General features: G+C 40.2%; 1 protein-coding gene across 2 annotated transcripts; it reads left to right on the top strand.

Annotated features, from left to right (window-relative positions):
• The first annotated feature begins 48 nt into the window (after positions 1-48).
• vangl1 (VANGL planar cell polarity protein 1) lies at positions 49-19,833 on the top strand. Of its 2 annotated transcripts, XM_058081287.2 has the most exons (10): positions 49-169; positions 5,948-6,166; positions 7,071-7,245; positions 12,446-12,874; positions 12,969-13,144; positions 14,429-14,562; positions 15,977-16,012; positions 16,649-16,796; positions 17,656-17,890; positions 18,171-19,833. In XM_058081287.2, the coding sequence occupies exons 2-10, from the start codon at positions 6,105-6,107 to the stop codon at positions 18,429-18,431; spliced, it is 1,656 nt and encodes a 551-aa protein (XP_057937270.2). In that variant the 5' UTR covers positions 49-169; positions 5,948-6,104; the 3' UTR covers positions 18,432-19,833. The 2 variants fall into 2 exon arrangements, with proteins under 2 accessions (XP_057937270.2, XP_057937271.2); XM_058081288.2 differs by lacking the exon at positions 15,977-16,012 and having other exon boundaries at positions 18,171-19,831.
• Positions 19,834-20,375: the final 542 nt, after the last annotated feature.

Here is a 20,375-nt window from a genome sequence, read left to right on the forward strand (position 1 = left end):
TTTCCTGCTCAATGGCGCCATCTGGCGGCGCAAAAGCTCCATCGCCCTAATTGAATTGCACAGTGTGTGTGGAGCTCCGTGTGTGTGTTCATCTTCTTCCCACAATGGCCGGGCTCGAGTGAGGGAAGAGACGCGCCTCTCTCCAGAGAAGGAATGATGAGGAAGAAAGGTAGGGGCACCATGTTCAGCGAACGTTACGGTGTTTTATTTCGGGGTGTTTGTGCCCTGTTGGCTTTTTTTTACCTGCGATATAATGATGCACATTTATCAGGACACACCGGGCACGCTTCTCATTTGAACCAAGCTAGCATGTATTTAACCAATTTAACCATATTAACCCGAACTATGTTAACGATACTGTATTGTAACGATGCTACACGATACGTGAGATCCCGGGTACAATGGCTGCAATGAGGGCAGGGTGCCTCCGCTGCGCACAGCTGGATGAAGCTCTCCTTCCACGGCCTCGTTTGTCCCAGCCACGGCCACGGCCACGATGCATGCATGCATGTATGCATGTATGCATACCTGCATGCATGCATGTACTCATAGGTGTGGATTGGTGCTGTTCCTTCTGCTCTTTTGGTTGACACATGACGTGGACTGACGTGGACTGAAGGTGTACTGTGGAGTGGACGATTGTGTACAATGTTGTGTTTTTAAGTCACAACGTGGACTCCATTACACACCCATTTTATCTGCAAATGGACTTTTATTCGAAATATGAATCATCATTTTATTTGGAGTTATTCAATGGGAAAAGGTTTGAATCCATCAAGTACTTTTATATTTTAAATAAATACAAAAAATGATAATATATGGTACATTTATTTGAAATAAAATACAAAATATCTAATTAAATATTAAATATATTTAATATAAATTAACTAATTTGTAATAATACCATAATTTGTATAATTATTTTTCAAATAAAAAATATATTAAATACATATTACATTTAAATATTTGAATTATATTATTTTATATATATATTTATTTATATTATATTATATTTTTTATTTTATATATTAAACATATTCAAATATTTGTAATTAAGAAATCATAATTGCATTATTTTTTTTACTAATAAATATATTATTATTAGGTATATTAAATGAATATACATGTTATTAAAAAAATAAAGAGCCTCAATCTATTTCTATGATTAATGAACATATTAAGGTTAAAGAAAACATTGTGTAAGGTTAACATTGCAAATGTTAAAATAAAATAAAATATATGTTATATACAAAGTGTAATTATACCACTCCAAATGACCTGAGAACATGTGTGTATAAACATATATACATTTGTATTGTTCCCATGTTGTTCCAGTCAAAGGTATAAATAAAGGTGTAAATAATTGAATTTGCCGTCATTTGAGGGCATCAGTGCAGCATCCACCCCTCCTGGAATTACAATGGCACCTTCCATGAAACAGGAAGTGGCTGCTTACTGACAAACACAACAAATACGACACTAATAACCAACACCGTACAGTGGCTAACAAATAAGGTCATTGTAAATATTATATGGAGCATCGCTGCATGATGACATCATCATCCGTCACTGTGATGAAGTCACCTCGGTTTTATTTGCGTTCTTTAGCGACATCGCTGTAAAAGCTAACGAGAGTGATCGTGTTTGGAGTTTGCCGCATGAAAGGAAGGCAGTGCATGGGTTAATAAGTATGAAGGTGAGGGTGCATGTGAGGAGGGGGCACGGCAGGTGCCATGGCAACCGGGCCTCAGCATGTGATGAGGCTGATCCGGGTCATTTAGGGTGCCGGAATTGCATCAGGGACTTTAATAATAAGGGAATGGTGCATTCCACTTTTCGCTTTCTTGGTACTGATAGTTTGTAGTCTTTAGCCGCTTTGTATACATGGGGGGGGGGCATTTGGACTTTGCTGTGTGATGACTCACTGAGGCCAAATATTTTCATAGAAAACCAGTTTACAACCTTCTACATGTATTGGTAGAGACCTATGGACATGATATAACACCCCTATAGTCACCTTTACACTCCATCCATCCATTTTCTTCCGCTTATCCAGCCAAGGAGCAGCAGCTATACTCTGAGCTCCTCACCATCTCTATTTGGGTGAGTTCAGCCACCCTCACGACCATAAGTGAGGGGTACTCCGGATACTGGACCTCCTCCCAAACCGAAGGGTGCAATCCAGCCTTTTCCGACTGAGGAGCATGGCCTCATATTTGGAGGTGCTGAGTCTCATCCCAGACGTTTCATACTGTAAACGCTGATGGTCGCTGCCCAATGAGGCTATCAGGACCTCATAGGAGAGATGAGATCCTAAATCTCCCAAACTGGACCCCCTCCACGCCTAGAAATTCAGTCCATTAAAGGCAAAGTCCAATGGAGTAGACATCATAACAGGAAATATTAGACTTAAATATGATTCTTTATGGGCTGCACGGCGGTCCAGTGGTTAGCGCAGCTAGGAGACCAGGGTTCAATTCCACCCTCAGTCATCTCTGTGTGGCGTTTTCATGTTCTCCCTGTGCGTGCGTGGGTTTTCTCCGGGTATTCCGGTTTCCTCCCACATTCCAAAAACATGCTAGGTTAATTAGCCTCTCCAAATTGTCCATAGGTATGAATGTGAGTGTGAATGGTTGTTTGTCTATATGTGCCCTGTGATTGGCTGGCCATCAGTCCTCTTGCCCAAAAACAACTGGGATAGGCTCCAGCACCCCCGCGACCCTCATGAGGATAAGCGGTAGAAAATGAATGAATGAATGAATGATTCTTTACTGCTGATTGTAGGAGTGCATGTTGTAATACTTAACTATTGGACTTGACTTTTTTAATGACTATTTTGGACACAATATGTTCATTACACAATATGAATGTGGCGACAGTATCAGTATCGGCAATGTCGGAATATCGGATATCGGTAAGAATTTTAACCCCTTTATGTCTCGTTGCGCTTCCATCCGGACCATCGGCTGTTGTCTTGGCAACATGGGAAGCCAATAATAATCAATCACTGGCACCGTGAGGACATGTGCAGGATGTACTTGCATGTGTGTGTGGGTTCGTGGGGGGGGGGGGGGGGGGGTTACAGTGCACACAATGGCCAGGCATTACACCCAGCGTCCGCACGGCTAAATGAATAAGCCGGTGATTTGATTAAAAACTGTTAACCCCCCCCGAGTGCCGACCCCCGGGCCGGAGCAAGCGGAATGTGGGCCAAGGCGAGACGAGATGCTGGCGAACCAGGCCAGGCGTAAATAAACGATGGCCGCAGGGATAGAAAAACTATCGCTTACAAACTGAAGGATTAATAGAAATAATAAAGCCTCTGGAGCGGCGATGCACATGCAGCTTCCTGGTTACCAGATATCAGCTCACCCCCCCCCGGACCCCCGCCCGACCCCCTTCCAAAAACTAGTTCTCCTTTGAGAGATGTACAGTGAAATACAGCATGTTGTCCAGTGATGCGTGAGTGCGGACGGTTCTGCTCCAGTGCCCCCCCTGTAGGGAGCGAGGGGGTAGAAAAGTGACACTAATGTAAAACAAACATTCATTAGTGTGTTTACGTAGCGGGTGGGGAGATGGGCTGTCAGCACGCATGATCACGTTCACCCGCGCATTTGTACTGGCATCTTGGCCAGCCAATCCCAGGGCACATATAGACAAACAACCATTCACACTCACATTCATACCTATGGACAATTTGGAGTGGCTAATTAACCTAGCATGTTTTTGGAATGTGGGAGGAAACCGGAGTACCCGGAGAAAACCCACGCATGCACGGGGAGAACATGCAAACTCCACACAGAGATAGCCGAGAGTGGAATTGAACCCTGGTCTCCTAGCTATGAGGTCTGCGTGCTAACCACTCGTGCAGCCCATTATATGCCTTATTTTCTCTTATTGTGTCTACTATATTGAACAATACGAGTGTAAAGGTGACTATAGGGGTGTTACTTCATGTCTAGAGGACTCTAATAATGTTGCAAAAAACATATTTAGAAGATCTTAAACATTTTTCTGTGCTCCTGCTATGAAAATATTCCATTTATAAATTAGGAACAAACATTTGCAAAAATTCACTTATCGCAGTCGGGTCAGGAACTGATTAACAGTGATAAATGAGGGATGACTTCACAGTGTAGTATGATTGTTTCAAATAGTTAATTGTACATTAATAATAAGTAATTACTATTAGGATTACTATGGTAATGGTAGTGTTTACACTTGCGTGATTCAACATGGAAAAGGAGATGGAAGAAGTATTTTCATCCTGTAAAATATCACTATCCTATACTATAGTACTATATACTATACTAATATACTATACTGTAAAATCCTGTTTTTGGTAGTAGTGGGCAGGACATACTTCCATTTATTACATTTATTTCACCGCCTCATTCAATTTGCTGTGGCGTCATGATATTTCGTTGAATGATTACTATGTATTTTTAGGTATTTATATAATTTTTTGAAATAATATTCATCTTGCATGATTTTGATTTGATTTCTTCATTCAGTCTTAATTACCAAGTATTAATATATTTAAGATAGAAAATACTGATAATAATGGCTACCAAATAAGGTAATATTACATTTATCTTTGTAAAGAGATTTTTTTCACCAATTATGAAGATGGACGTGCAACAGCATGATTGTAAATAAAAATGTATTGAAATGATCTCAATTTGATTCATCTAAACACACAAATAGCATGAAAATAATGTGTATAATACATATAAGAGTGGGCTTGGGCATGGTGATAATGGTGACAAGCAGTTGCCATGACAATAGCCGGAGGCCTCCTAAATGAACGGTCATGGATGGCGAAGCACCGAGACAACCTAATGTATCACACAAGCTGAAAGGCCAGGAAATGGAACCAGCAGCAGCACGCCATGATCATTTTGAGACGCTTCTTAATGACTGTGTGTTCATAGCACATGAATAAAACATGGCTGTCATTTAACACGCACTTGAAGATAATCGCTACCGGAGTCAAACATGGAACTTTTTTTTTATATAAGGCACCGTCGTAGCCTCAGAGGTCTACAATATGTACTGGAAGTATGTTGTTGTAGCTTTAATGCTAATGACTGCGTTTGTCCTTGTCTGAGGAGTCTCCAAGACCAGTTATCATGGCGCTTTATTTACGTTATAGAAAATATTGCACTTGTCTAACATAATGGATGCCGTATATGGTAATGGTAATGGTAATGGTAATGGTAATGGTAATGGTAATGGTAATGGTAATGGTAATGGTAATGGTAATGGTAATGGTAATGGTTTTATTTCATTTGAACATGCATCAGATTACAATTGAGTGCATCCCATAATCAGTTCCCAGTTCCACATGTCCAAAAGGAGTAGGAAGAAGCAAAGCTTATTAAATCCTACCCCTCCATCTGGTACTTTTACAATCACTAACTGTTACATTTGTTCACTTCCTGCTTTCCTAAAAAAATTTAATTTTTTTCTTTTTTTTAATTTTAATTTTAATTTTAATTTTAATTTTAATTTTAATTTTAATTTTAATTTTAATTTTAATTTTAATTTTAATTTTAATTTTAATTTTAATTTTAATTTTAATTTTAATTTTAATTTTAATTTTTTTAAAGTTAGTATGTTCTCTGTAGGCGGCATTATGAATTATCCTTACTGGCCTTTTTTGCAGTACATTTAGCGAGTGAAGATTGCTTTTATAGTTATTAGCCCATATTTCCACACAATAAGTAAGATATGGTAGAACCAGAGAGCCAAAGAATGTATATTTGGAAAGGCTAGAATTTGAGATGTGTAGCGAAGCCTGCCGTTTTTTTTCCACTGTCCTAAGTAACGTGGTTACGGTCATGAGAACTTCCAAAGCGGTGCAAAAAAACTGTGATAACTAATATAATTTTCCACCTGGCATCCTTGCAGATGTTCATTTGTGCCGTATGTGTCCATGTTTCAGGTCATTGTGATTGTGGTTGCCAGAGAAGCTCTACAAGGTTGTAGCCCACCGGCTGTGAATTCCCGGGGTCTTTTATAGGCTTGTTTCCATAGCAACAGCCCCAGTCCTCGCCAAAACGTTTACAAACCCCCCCCTTCCGTAAAGACAACCGGCCGGAATGGACACCGAGTCGACACACTCGGGCTACTCCAGCCGCTCGGGGAGGTCCAACCGACACAGGTGAGTTTCTTTCAGGCGTTATTCCTCGTGGTTGGAACAGCTTCACACGCTGATGACTTTCTCTGGTGGGAGACAGGTCATGTGACTTGGGGTCATAACGGACCAGCGGTTCTAATCACTAAGTCGGTCTGTCTGGCTTGCAAATGAGTGATTTTCTCTTTCTTTCGGTCACCTTACACAAGGAACTAGGTCAGGGTGTCCAGTCCATATTGGAATATTATATTATATCATATGTCAAATGTATGCTATTTCTTCTTCACTTAATATTGTGACTATACTCTGTCAATAAGTTGTCTTCATTCTTGTAAAACCACTGCTGTTGTTTTAATTAATTGTATGGGCCAATTAAAAAACAGCCATAGAGGCGTTTATTACTTTTGGAGGTAAATTTATGAGGATGTAAATTAACGTAAAATAAAAATTTACACCAGAAAAGTCATACATTTACAAGTTGACGAAAAGTTTACCAAAACGAAAATTTGTGAGAATGTAGTCATACATTGACAGGAAAAGAAGACTCAAATTTACTAGAATAAACTCGTAAATTAACGTGAAAAAACAAAAATTACTGTTAGAAATGTCTAAAAAGTCCACTGCTCAGTAACGTAATTTTTGATCAGACTTGACCAGATTTGCTAAATTGTTTTTGACATTTTTCAGTCATGACCGCCTTTGACCATTATTAGGAGGTTGCGAAATCTATATGCAACAAACCCTATGGAGTAACACCTCATATCAAAGCACACGGCGAGAAGGTTCCACATCTGTGATTATTTTGTCATTTCATCCTTACATGCGGACAAAATAATAAAAAAAAACGTCTAAAAATTTAAGGCAGACTTCTCTTGTTTAGCATTGTCATTTGCTGGTGACTTTTTCTTAACCTTGCATGTCCTCCATCCAGCGAGCGAGGTCGTGAGCGCCACAAGGCCAGCAGCAGTAAAGACAGCAGCCGCTCGGAGAAGTCGGTCATCATCAATCCTCCGGAGACGTCCTCCCAGGATTCGCCGGTGCACAATGGCGAGCCGCTGCCAGGAGAGCCCATGCCGGCGGCATCGGATCCTGGCGAAGAGGGCCAGGTATTAATCCAAAGTGTTCACATGAGCGGTTTAACGGTTGTGCTGTAATCACCGTGCTTAGCTGGTATTATAATCACATGACCCAGTCTTACTATTGTGAATGCTTTTTCATGCTTTATTGGCACACTGACCGACACAATACGCACACATGCATACAATGGTGATAGGATCAAATGGGTCAAAGGATTATTGCTCATTCTTGTGCAACAGGATGCTTATACGACATGATGTTGCATCTATGCTTGTTTTGAAGAATAGGGAATAGTATCGGGAAGCAGACTTTTCCAAGCTGTTGGCATCCTAGCAGAGTTAAATCCGCCCAAATTTGAATGGAAAGCGTTTATTGTTGAATGAATATGAATATCATTTATTTTTCATAAAGTTGTATTATTTTTATTATTTGCTTTTGGAAATTAATTATTTTCTTATTTAATTTTAAAACTTTTATTACATTTTTTAAATTTATTTTTATTACACATGAATGACTTTTAGTATATTTTTATTATATTGTATATTTTTTTACATTTATTTTATTTTATACTGAGACTCAAACACCCTTAAATAGTTTTGTTATACATGTTACTTTTTTTTTAATTTTTAAGAAAATTTCATTTAATACAATATGTATTGATGGAGTCTAATAGGTATTAGTATTATTGTGGTTTTTCAACAGAGGGCTAAATACTGAAAATCTAAGTATCTAAGTAAATTTAAGTATGCAGGGGTCCACTTTTGTTTTATTTTGTAAAAAGGCAAAGAAAAAAAATAAAAAATAAAATAAAAAAAAAAATAATATATATATATATATACGTATATGCTGTATGTATATTTCAGGACACTCATCTGCCTATTTGTCCTACTTTTGGAGAGAAGAGAAAAAAAAACAAGGTACAGGCCACAATTTGGATCTCCCTGTTATTAGAATGAATAATGAATTATTAGAATGAAACCATAATCATTATAGCCATCAATTAGTGTGATTAGTAAAAGAATCCATTCAAACTAAAAATAATTCCAACCCTCAACCTTTTTCTCCATCCCCCTCCTCTGCCTCCGAGAAGAAAAAAAAATCCACATTCCAGGATGTCATGTGACTGCCAGCTCGTCGCTTCCGTCCATTGTCCGCACCGTAAAATAATCTGCACTCTCGTAGCGGAGTTCGCCCTGCGGACGAATGCGGCACCGCAGCCAAGCTCGTCCATCACCTGCGTCGCTGTCCAAGGCGGCCTTTTGGGTCCTTTTAGGTCCTTTTAGGTCTTCCTCACACAAACGGGCTCCTGTGCATTCTCCCGGGCTGAGATCAGTCGGAGGAAAGCTGATAGGAATAATCGGCCTTGTTCACACGCATGTCAGTGACATGACGCCAGGAGCGCTCTCGTCTCTCGCTGCTTTGTTGGAGGCTCGTTGGATGCTGGGAGTCGGTGCCAGAGGGCGGCAGATTGGGTTTCCTGGCAGCGTTGGCCCCGACTAAACCCAAACCACATTATGTACGCTCCTCTTTTCGGGGAATGTCGGGCTTCCGCTTTGCATATGAATGCAACCACTGGAGCGTTCCCTCTGTGATAGGACGTCGATACGTCAAGGATCCTATACATCAATAATGATACGCATCGTTAATAATATGGTATCATGACAAATCATCAAGTATTGTATCGTTAACGATATGGTATCGCTCACAATGATACTGTATTGACACAGCATAGTATTGTATGGACAAACCAAATAGTATCTATTTTTATCCATTTTAGTATCTATTAGCTGTATCTATTTGATATGTGACAGATATGATATACACATTATCAATACTGATACAGTATTGTATCATAAAAGGGGACCCATTACCTATTTTTGGCCTTTTGTATTGAGTTGTGGACTCCTATAGAGCAGCTACACACAATAACCAGCACAGAAAAGCTTTCTAGTTCTTCCGGAATCTGCACCTATTCAGCTGTGTTTCTTAGGATTTTGTGATTCCCGCAGAAACGGTCTGTGGGTGGTCACAGTCCCGAGTGCTTAAAAGGACTTCCGGTGTCGTGCCGCTAGCTGCATACCCAACTTTATAAAATAAAATAAAATAAAATAAAATAAAATAAAATAAAATAAAATAAAATAAAATAAAATAAAATAAAATAAAATAAAATAAAATAAAATGAAATGAAATGAAATGAAATGAAATGAAATGAAATGAAATGAAATGAAATGAAATATAAAATAAAATAAAATAAAATAAAATAAAATAAAATAAAATAAAATAAAATAAAATAAAATAAAATAAAATAAAATAAAATAAAATAAAATAAAATAAAATAAAATAAAATAAAATAAAATAAAATAAGGGATAGGCTCCAGCACCCCCCACGACCCTTGTGAAGAAAAAGCGGTAGAAAATGAATAATAATAATAATAATAATAATAATAAACAAAGCAATAACAAAATAAAAACAGAGTAAAAGATGCATTCAAATACAAAATCTATACATTTATTCAGAGCTAAAAAAAAAAAAACAAGGCTAAAAGCAGGGCGGGGCGTCGATTTATGGGGGAAAAAATGGAAAAAGCATAATAGAACATTTAATAGAATTTCTGTTTATGAAACCAACAAAAATATGTGTGGGTGTCAGACATGTTTTATGTTTACATTTGATGAAAAATTGAGATACATAAATTGAATATGAATCAGTATATCAGTATATTATGACATTTATTATATAAGTAAGAAATTACAGATGTTAAAAGTGTTTTTGTCAGGTCACATCAGGCTTATGTTGTGTTGCTGTGGTCAGCGTACTGTCAACACGCGGCCATATTGAAGTACGATTCCCTTCCTTCCAGCCTCTCCATGCATTGGCATTAATGTAGCGATCTAGCCGCCTGATTAGTGCAGAGTTAATCCTCCTGAGAGTTAATGGCTGCAGTGTATTAGCTCTGTCACAGGGTTATTGTTCAGCAGCTGCCACGTGACAGCCCGCATTCGGGAACACTGAGCAGGAGAAAAGCTTGCACGTTGATTGCTGCGGCGGGACGCTGATTTGTTGCGTCCACGGCGGAGACGGCGAAGACCGCGGGGTGACAAACAGACGGGCACCACCACGGACTCAAAAGCCCACGCGAATGTTTAAATCTTCACTAAACTGTTGGGGAGTCTCGGCTGAGTCACTGGTGTATGTGAGTGACAGGAAGAAAAGCTCTGATTTGCTTTTGATTTGAATATTTACATCTTTAAACCCCCAAATATAAGACAGGTGTACGTCTTTTTTTAGGCATCTTCGGGTCAGTGCGGTGATTTTTTTTTTTTGCTTCCTGTCTCTAGGGGGCAGACTTATACATGATAGCTGGGGTGTGCTATGATATGTTGTGATGTCCAGTCTGTCATTTTCATGCACTTTTTTTCAGGCAGTTGCAAATGTTCCCTCCCCATGGCTGTCACATGATCGCCTCTCCAAAGCTAACAAATTGCGGGGTCTTGTTTATAGGCCCTGTGGTTACCATGGTAACAGTACACCAAACATGTTTCAGCCTTCCTATGCCTCGTTGGCCTTGCAGAAAAAGCACATGTACGCCATATTTCCTAAGAATAAATAAGCATCAGAGGAGAGATGTTAGACTTGTATACACTTGTCCGTCTTCGCCATCACTTCCCCGCCCCCATCCACATCCACGCCACTAAAGAGGATTTCATTATCCGTAGACGGCAATGGAGAGCAGACTTCCCATGCCGGTGTCCAATGATTGACAAGTAGTGTTGACACATTTCTTATCATAAAGGCTCACTTGTTTTTGTATGCGGTGGTCATATGGGTTGTGTGTGTGTGTGTGTGTGTGTGTAAAAATATGCAGTGTGTGTCTTCACACCCAGGACAGTGAATGGCTAATCACAAGAATGAGTGACAACGTAAACGTCAAAGGTGTCTGTTGTACAGATATGATAAGAAGATGTCAGCGTGACTCTAATATGCAGTGGCAGACCAGGAAACATTCATCTGTGTGTGTGTGTGTGTGTGTGTGTGTGTGTGTGTACCTCATCCTCCTGCATGCATGCATGTTGTCCTACATTAGATCAAAGCACGTTTGAAGACTTCTCATTATGAAAGTCCAAGATCATCTCTAAATAGCACAAGACCATGAGAAATGACTTATTAGTTATGCAGGAATAAAGGAGCATCATGGAGGAATAACTTTAGCTTAATGTGGCTCTTTTCCTCTTATACTGGCTTTACGGTTATGTTTGAGAAGGTCCATTTAAACAAATGAATCGTGTGTAAAAGTAAATATGGCAAGAGGAGCAGTACCGGCAACACAGTATTTGTTATGGAATCAATATGAACCTTTTTTTTTTGTTTAATAATAATACTAATTGTGCCTGGAACTGAATTTGAAAGTTGTGTGTAAGGTGATACGTCAGACTGTGGTCATAAATCTACCGAACCAAACGTAATCCAGATCTGATCTAGATTGCAAATTCAGTACTGATACCAATTCAATATGAAAAATTGTATATTTCTTATGTTTAAGTCACAATTCAGCATTTATGGACACGTAAATTTGCAGATATTGGACGAAAAAAAATCTAAATAAATAAATAGATGGATGGATGGATGGATAGATTAATTTAATTTAATTTAATTTAATTTAATTTAATTTAATTTAATTTAATTTAATTTAATTTAATTTAATTTAATTTAATTTAATTTAATTTAATTTAATAATAAATTTTCATAAAATAAGCATTTTTGGGGGTTATTTGTCAATTTATGGTCGATGTTAATGTTAACTCTTTGCACTGTAATGATATATATGAAATTAAATTTATTTTTTAGATTCAGCACATTTTAATTGTGCTAAAAAAAAATTTATTTTCTTCTTTTATTTAAATGTATTAAATGTATTAAACTGACTCTAATCAAATGTATAATGCTGTATATGTATAATGCTGTAATGTATATTGTATAATTACATTTATAATTTATTCTGTTCAATTAGGTAAATTAAATTAAATGTAATTTCATAAAGTAAAAATATGAATACAAATATATATAATAAAATATAGTTCATATATTATAGAAAAGAAAAAAAATATTATCTTATATATTTTATATATATATATATTTTTTTTTTTTTTTTCAGTTCGGACTAAAGACTGAATTATGGGAGAATTCTGCATTGACACGAATATATTTTCTATTTGATTTCTTCCTTGCAGGACGATAACTGGGGAGAAACCACCACGGCCGTGACAGGCACCTCAGAGCTGAGCATCTCCCAGGAGGAAGTAGTCGGCCTGGGGAAGGGCATCCAGGACCGGACCCGAGGCTTCCGCCGCTATCTCCCCCTCGCTGTGGGCATGTGCGGGGGCCTCCTGGTGCTGGCCACCCCTCTGGTTTTCCTGCTTCTGCCGGTTATCATGTGGCCCGAAAGACTGCAGCCGTGCGGGGCCGCCTGCGAGGGTCTCTTCCTGTCCCTGTCCTTCAAGCTCCTCATGCTCCTCACGGCCATCTGGGCCTTGTTTCTGCGGCCGGCCCGCGCCAGCCTGCCAAGAGTGTGCGCGTGTCGGGCCTTCCTCACCACCCTCACCCTCCTCCTCACCATGTCCTACTGGCTCTTCTACGGCGTCAGGATACTTGATGCACAGGTGAGAACATCTGGGCACACCCCCATAACGACCATATGACTTGATGCATACCTCCATAACGATAACACCGGTCGTGCCATTAAACATGTCGCAGGATGAGGACTACCACGGCGTGGTCCAGTTTGCCGTGTCCCTGGTGGACTCCCAGCTCTTCGTCCACTATCTGGCCGTGGTGCTGCTGGAGCTCCGCCACCTCCGGCCGTGCTACAGCGTCTGCGTCATCCGCTCCACCGACGGAGAAACACGGCACTACAACATAGGACAGCTCAGGTATTGGACAGCATGCGTACTTTCAGGTAGTACTACTATTTCTAGTCCAGTCCAGGGGGTCCACGTGTGCTAGGCGGAAATAGAATGAAATCACATTGTTAGCATGTTGCTAGCTGGGCTTTTCCTCCGGAAATTTAGACTCCATTGTGTACCATCACTACTTTGCTCCGTTTTCTCCCTGCCCTCAGTCTCCCCTCAAAATCCAAAACGCCAAAACTAAGCACACATGCTAATATTAGCTTGTTCCATTACTATGGCTGAGCTGAGGATGCTGCAGCATTATACTCCACAGTCTCCACTTTGTTGTAATGCTCTATTTTCTCATTGCCCTCAGTCTCCTCTGAAATAAAATCCCAAATGAGAAAAACAAAAACACTTTTGCTTTTGCTGTGATTTAGCTCTTGGATCGCAAGATTTCACTCCTCAGTCTCTATTTTAGTGCAATGATTTTTTATTGCACTCCTCAGTCTCCTCTTGGATAGAATCTAAAATGACAAAAAGAAAAAAAAACATGCTAATGTGAACTGTTATTGTGCCTTACCTCATACTCCATAGTCTCTACTTTGTTGCAACGTTCCATTTTGTCACGGCCCTCAGTCTCTTCTTAAATAAAAAACAAAAAGCCAAATACATGATAATATAAAATGTTACTGTGCCTTACCTCATACTCCATAGTCTCTACTTTGTTGCAACGTTCCATTTTGTCCCTGCCCTCAGTCTCTTCTTAAATAAAAAACAAAAAGCCAAATACATGATAATATAAAATGTTACTGTGCCTTACCTCATACTCCATAGTCTCTACTTTGTTGCAACGTTCCATTTTGTCCCTGCCCTCAGTCTCTTCTTAAATAAAAAACAAAAAGCCAAATACATGATAATATAAAATGTTACTGTGCCTTACCTCATACTCCATAGTCTCTACTTTGTTGCAACGTTCCATTTTGTCCCTGCCCTCAGTCTCTTCTTAAATAAAAAACAAAAAGCCAAATACATGATAATATAAAATGTTACTGTGCCTTACCTCATACTCCATAGTCTCTACTTTGTTGCAACGTTCCATTTTGTCACTGCCCTCAGTCTCTTCTTAAATAAAATGTGCCTACTTACCAACAGACACACGGCGGAAGTAAATACACGAGTTCTCCTCCATTGTTGACATTTGTTTGTGTCCCTGGATTTGACTGATGTGTTCATTGCAGCTCGTTTTTTACAGTTTCCTGCGCTACTATTTTGTTTACTATTCTGTGAGCCATTGCCAATCGTGTCCCTCTCATTGAATTTCAGCATCCAGAACGCCGCTCTGACCATTCTGGAGTATTACTACAAAGATTTTCCACTCCACAACCCGGCGCTCCTGTCGGCCTCCAAGCACAGAGCAGCCAAACATTTGGCTGGATTGAAAGTTTACAACGTTGACGGTAAGCACATCACATCCAAGGGTTCAAGGGTCAAAGTGTTGCCATCATAAAAGGTGAATGTGTGTATTGGGAATATTTTAAAAAATACTACTGAACGTGTCTGGAAGGCAATTCTCTTCAGAGGCTGACTCCACCTTCCATTAGTTCAATTTTATGATTGACATATTGTTGCCGCTGTAGCCATATTATACCAAGTAGTCAGGGCAGAGAACTATTTAAGTGTACAGTAATCCCTCATTTATCACTGTGAATTGGTTCCAGACCCAGCTGTGATAAGTGAATTTCTGTCAAGTTGGATTCTTTATTTATAAATACACTATTTTTTGTAGTTGAGCGCATAGAAAACCTTTACGATACCTTTATGTTTACCTTACTATGACCATTTTTTTACATTATTAGAGCCCTCTTAACATAAAATAACACCCCTATAGTCACCTTTACACTCCTATAACCCAATATAGTGAATAAAGGATGGACAGGGAGTGATGTCGGAGGTTCAGAGTTGAGTTTCAGCTTGACCTAAGTTACGGCCGCAACAGTAGCCCGTGTTTTTATTCGGGGTCATTACGCCTGTTTGTGATCATTCTAACCTGAAATCGTTTTCATTCATTCATTCATTTTTTACCGTTTTTCCTCACGAGGGTCGCAGGGGGTGCTGGAGCCTATCCCAGCTGTCTTCGGGCGAGAGGCGGGGTACACCCTGGACTGGTGGCCAGCCAATCACAGGGCACATATAGACAAACAACCATTCACACTCACATTCATACCTATGGACAATTTGGAGTGGCTAATTAACCTAGCATGTTTTTGGAATGTGGGAGGAAACCGGAGTACCCGGAGAAAACCCACGCATGCACGGGGAGAACATGCAAACTCCACACAGAGATGGTTGAGGGTGGAATTGAACCCTGGTCTCCTAGCTGTGAGGTCCACACGCAAACCACTAAACCACCGTGCAGCCCTGAAATCGTTGTATATGTTTATGTATTTGTGTAATATGTTGCAATGCATGTTAGCGCGCAGACCTCACAGCTAGGAGTCCCGGGTTCAATTCCACCCTCAGCCTCAACATGTTCTCCCCGTGCATGCGTGGGTTTTCTCCGGGTACTCCGGTTTCCTCCCACATTCCAAAAACATGCTAGGTTAATTAGCCACTCCAAATTGTCCATAGGTATGAATGTGAGTGTGAATGGTTGTTTGTCTATATGTGCCCTGTGATTGGCTGGCCACCAGTGCTGGGTGTACCCCGAAAGCTGGGATAGGCTCCAGCACCGCCGCGACCCTGGTGAGGTTAAGCGGTAGAAAATGAATGAATGAATATTGCGATGCATTCATATTCACCCACAGTATTTCAACAACGCTTTTTGAAGTTGTGATCTTCTGCTTTTTATTGCCCTCCTTCGTTTCCGAGCAGCTTTGCGAGAAAGACTGAGACGATATCTGTGGGAGAGTAAGTAGCGTGGAAGCGGCTCCCTTCCTCCCCCCCTGCACAGCACTCTAAAAGCACAGGAAGTGGCTCACGTCACGGCTGGGTTGACTCCCAAAGCCGGCGTGCTTGACATAATGGATACACGGCATCTCCAAGCCCACTTCCATACGTGACGAACGTTGCACTTCCCACCATTGCATCATCACTGTGTGCACACCGCCGGGGCGTTCGTGATGCCGCATTCAGTGCGGCGTCCTCGTTGGCCCCCCCACCCCCACCCCCACCCCCCTTTCTCTATCAAAGAGCAGCAGAAAGCCCTCTAGGGGGCGACGGGATTTCAAGCCTTAAATAATTCATCAGAGCAATGCTGATTCCTCGCATACTTCACTCTTGCCCCCTTTCCTTTTTTCCTATGATTTGGCATCTTTCATACATGTGTATATTTGGATGGGATTATATTTGTCACAAAAAGTATTTTCAGCAATTCCCTCTAAATTCCCACGCAGGCGCATGACGCCAGTTCACTTCAAGACATCAAATCAGTGTTTCTATTCCATTGTCATGGCCGACGTAAGGCCTTCCACTCTCTGATTCCCATTCATCTACGAGATGAATCCTTGTTACCGATTCACCTCCATCCGATGTCTTTGGGTGCAGCTCCCGGGAACACGGCGGGTGCTCAGCCTGCTAATGGAAACCAATCCCAGGCTGCAACCGCCGGCGCCAAACGCAAAGACAGCGCCCATAATGAGCTGTACTACGAGGAGGCCGACTACGAGAGACGAGTCCGCAAACGAAAGGCCAGGTGAGAGCAAAGAAGACGGGCTAACAGGAAGTATGCGCTAGCTAGCTAGCTGCTATGCTACATATTTGACGTCAAAATACGCATTCATGGCGTTGTATGGTCGTATCACCTCATACCAAAGTTTGCGACAAAAAATAAAAACAAATCAAAAAAATTAATAAAATAACGTAAAAAAAGTAAAAAAATAAAAATAAAAAAACTTAAACTATATTAGGAAATATATTATATATAAATTCGAATTTTTTATATTTTTTATATTTTTTTAAAACTTAAACTATATTAGGAAAGTGGCTGCACGGCAGTCGAGTGGTTAGCGCGCAGACCTCACAGCTAGGAGACCATGGTTCAATTCCACCCTCGGCCATCTCTGTGTGGAGTTTGCATGTTCTCCCCGTGCATGCGTGGGTTTTCTCCGGGTACTCCGGTTTCCTCCCACATTCCAAAAACATGCTAGGTTAATTGGCCACGTGAGGAAAATTGGTAGAAAATGAATGAATATTAGGAAAGCAGGAAGTGAACAAATGTAAGAGTTACTGATTGTAAAAGTACCCGTTTGAGGAGTAGGATTGAATAAGCTTTGCTTCATGGTTGCTTGCTCCGATGCTGCCCCTGACTCATTGCACTCGCATTGCACCGAGATGAGTACGATAGATAGGATGCATAGAGGTGTGATATGCTGTGATAGGACATGACATGCTACTACGCCTCATTTACTTATTTAGGAATTTAGGAAGGAACCAGATGAAAACGTTGCAGTCAGGTGTTGCACACATCCACATAAGGTCCTACGCAGCATGTCGTCGCGTGTCCTGATGCCAGATTTGCTACATGATATGATATGCTGTGATTTTGCTGTCAGGTTGGTGGTGGCGGTGGAGGAGGCCTTCACGCATGTGCGCCGCATGAAGAAAGAGGACGAACGCGCCTCACCCTCCGACATCATGGACGTCCGGGAAGCGGCGCTTGCCATCTTCCCGTCGATGGCCCGAGCCCTGCAGAAGTACCTCCGCACCACCAGGAGGCAGCACTGCCACAGCATGGAGAGCATCCAGAAGCACCTGGCCTTCTGCCTCATTAACAACATGAGCCCTAAGGTGAACTTACCACTTCCACACGGGTAGGGAGGATAACTATTAACAGTTATTTAACCTTTAACATGAACATTAATCAAATGTAATAATTTTTTCTGGGTACATGATACCATACAGCATCCATATTAAACTTTCATATCAAGGTGGGGGCCTCAAACTAGTGTCCTGCGGGCCACATTTGGCCCGCGGGCCGCGTGTTTGAGAAACCTGATTTAGGGTATTTTAGGCTTTTAGTGACGCCTGGAATGTTGGAATTGATGTCCTTATTTTATTGGGTCCACAGGCCTTCTTGGAGGCCTACCTGGCCCCTGGTCCCACCCTCCAGTACGGCCCCGAGCGCTGGATGGCCGACCAGTGGATGTTGGTGAGCGAGGCATCGGTGACGAGCGGCGTCCAGGAAGGAAGCGAATTCACGCTGAGGTGCCTCGACTTCAGCTTAGCCGTCACCGTCAAGGGCATCCCGTACATCCGAGTGACCGAGGAGTACGTGGACCCCAAATCGCACAAATTCGTGCTTCTGCTCCAGTCGGAAACGTCGGTTTAACAACAATTAAGCGTCTCTGGACCTCCATGACTCCAAAATGTCCTGGTTTTTCTTGTCTTTTTGTGACTACATTTTACGGAAAGAAGGGATAAGCCTGCGCTTTTCCACCATGATAGTCGGGAATCCTTCTATGCACTACAGACTCATTTGCATGTGGACCAGTACGAGTGTGTGGGATTTTTTTTTTTTTTTTTTTTTTTTTTTTTAGAATGTGTGTTTTTGTGCGGTGGAGACATTTCCCAAACGTCTGCCTGTGAAAAAAAAAAAAAAAGAATTATCTGTTGGTATGTGTACAGTATTTATACGTCAACATGCATTATTCCCTGCATACTTTTTATATTAAAACTGCTTGGATGATTATCTTCAACATTTTTTTTTTTACTATGAATGTAAATATGTGTTTTGTATACTGTGTCAAATCAGTGGCAAGAGTGGAGTCAACCTTTTTTAATGCGTCCGTTTTATATCTCATGCCCTCGTATTACAGCACTTCCCAGCAAGCATGAGACATTACATATTATATAAAAATATTTCTACTTAACGGACATAATTGATGATAAATATTTAGTATTTTTTGAACGACTAGTTAGAGGATAAAAAATTAAATACTAAATTAGTATTTCAATTGAGCTCAAGCAGTGTTTGCAGCCATCAGCGTCTCACTGCTGCCACCTATTGGCCACTTTCCAAAACAGTCGAGAGCACCGTGCTTGATTTGTAGAAAAAATGTTGTATTAATAAATTTAATGTTGTCATTTCACATGAGGACACATGTTACTGTTGTCACTGATGTAGTTAGCATTTCTGTACATGTCTCGACTACACGTTTATCTTGTGTGTGTGTGTGTGTGTGTGTGTGTGCGGGTTAAGCATTTGTTGTGACACTTTTTTGTACACCAACAAAACAGCAGCTGTGTCAAATCCCTATTTGTTACCAAAATAAAAAGCATTTGTATTGATTTTAGCTGTTTTTAATGGTTAATTCAAATAGAAATGACATAAATATATTAGCTTTTTTGGATTTTGTCTTCCTACAAATACAATCATTATAATAATTTACAATTAGGGGTGGCTGATATTGGCTTTTTTGCTGGAAATCCATATACCGATATTGTCCAACTCTCAATTTCCGATACAGATATGTGTAACATGATATATGTCCTGTGATGGAATAAGCACATATGTGTTGTATACAGCATCGTTTTAAATCAAATACCGATATCGCATTTTTATGCTGATATCGGGCCGATAATTATCAAGCATCCCTAATAACAATATAATAAATGCAATATTCTGTATTTAATTGGACACAAAAAGTGGCGCATTTGTTCCTCATGACAAAAAAGTCTCTCCTACTCGCTGATGATTTTGGCTCAACTTGTCAGACGAGATTGAGTTCCAAAACTTCTCCCTTTCTTTCATCGCCATTGTTTTAAACTCATTTCAAATATAAAATATTTTGGTCAATGAACAGAAACAATCAGTCACGTGTCGCCTTTAGCCTGGTCGTCAGGTTAGCGTTTTTAAAGTGTTTTTTTGGGAAGCCGACGTTGTTTTTGTCACCAGGGACAAACAATTGATGGTAATGGTAATGGTAATGGTAATGGTAATGGTAATGGTAATGGTAATGGTTTAATTTCATTTGAACATGCATCAGATTCCAATTGAATGCATCCCATAATCAGTTCCCAGTTCCACATGTCCAAAAGGAGTAGGAAGAAGCAAAGCTTATTAAATCCTACCCCTCCATCTGGTACTTTTACAATCACTAACTGTTACATTTGTTCACTTCCTGCTTTCCTAATATAGTTTTTTTTGTTTTATTTTTTAAGGAAAAGCGGTAAAAAATGAATGAAATAATTTTTTTTTTTTTTTTTTGTCCCGTACCAAAGTACTCGGTGATATGAGCATCCAATGCCATAATGTGTACCATAGTAAGTGTCC

Source organism: Doryrhamphus excisus, linkage group LG12 (assembly GCF_037039965.1).
Source record: "Doryrhamphus excisus strain RoL-2023G ecotype Guam linkage group LG12, RoL_Dexc_Guam_v1.1, whole genome shotgun sequence".
Classification (NCBI taxonomy): domain Eukaryota; kingdom Metazoa; phylum Chordata; class Actinopteri; order Syngnathiformes; family Syngnathidae; genus Doryrhamphus; species Doryrhamphus excisus.

What these genes read in the sequence shown, in the direction of transcription:
- vangl1 (XM_058081287.2), top strand. Translation starts at nt 6,105, where the DNA reads ATGGACACCGAGTCGACACACTCGGGCTACTCCAGCCGCTCGGGGAGG. An exon ending in TACAACATAGGACAGCTCAG is followed by an intron (nt 13,145 to 14,428) that starts GTATTGGACAGC and finishes ATTGAATTTCAG; the next exon opens with CATCCAGAACGCCGCTCTGA. An exon ending in GTCCGCAAACGAAAGGCCAG is followed by an intron (nt 16,797 to 17,655) that starts GTGAGAGCAAAG and finishes TTTTGCTGTCAG; the next exon opens with GTTGGTGGTGGCGGTGGAGG.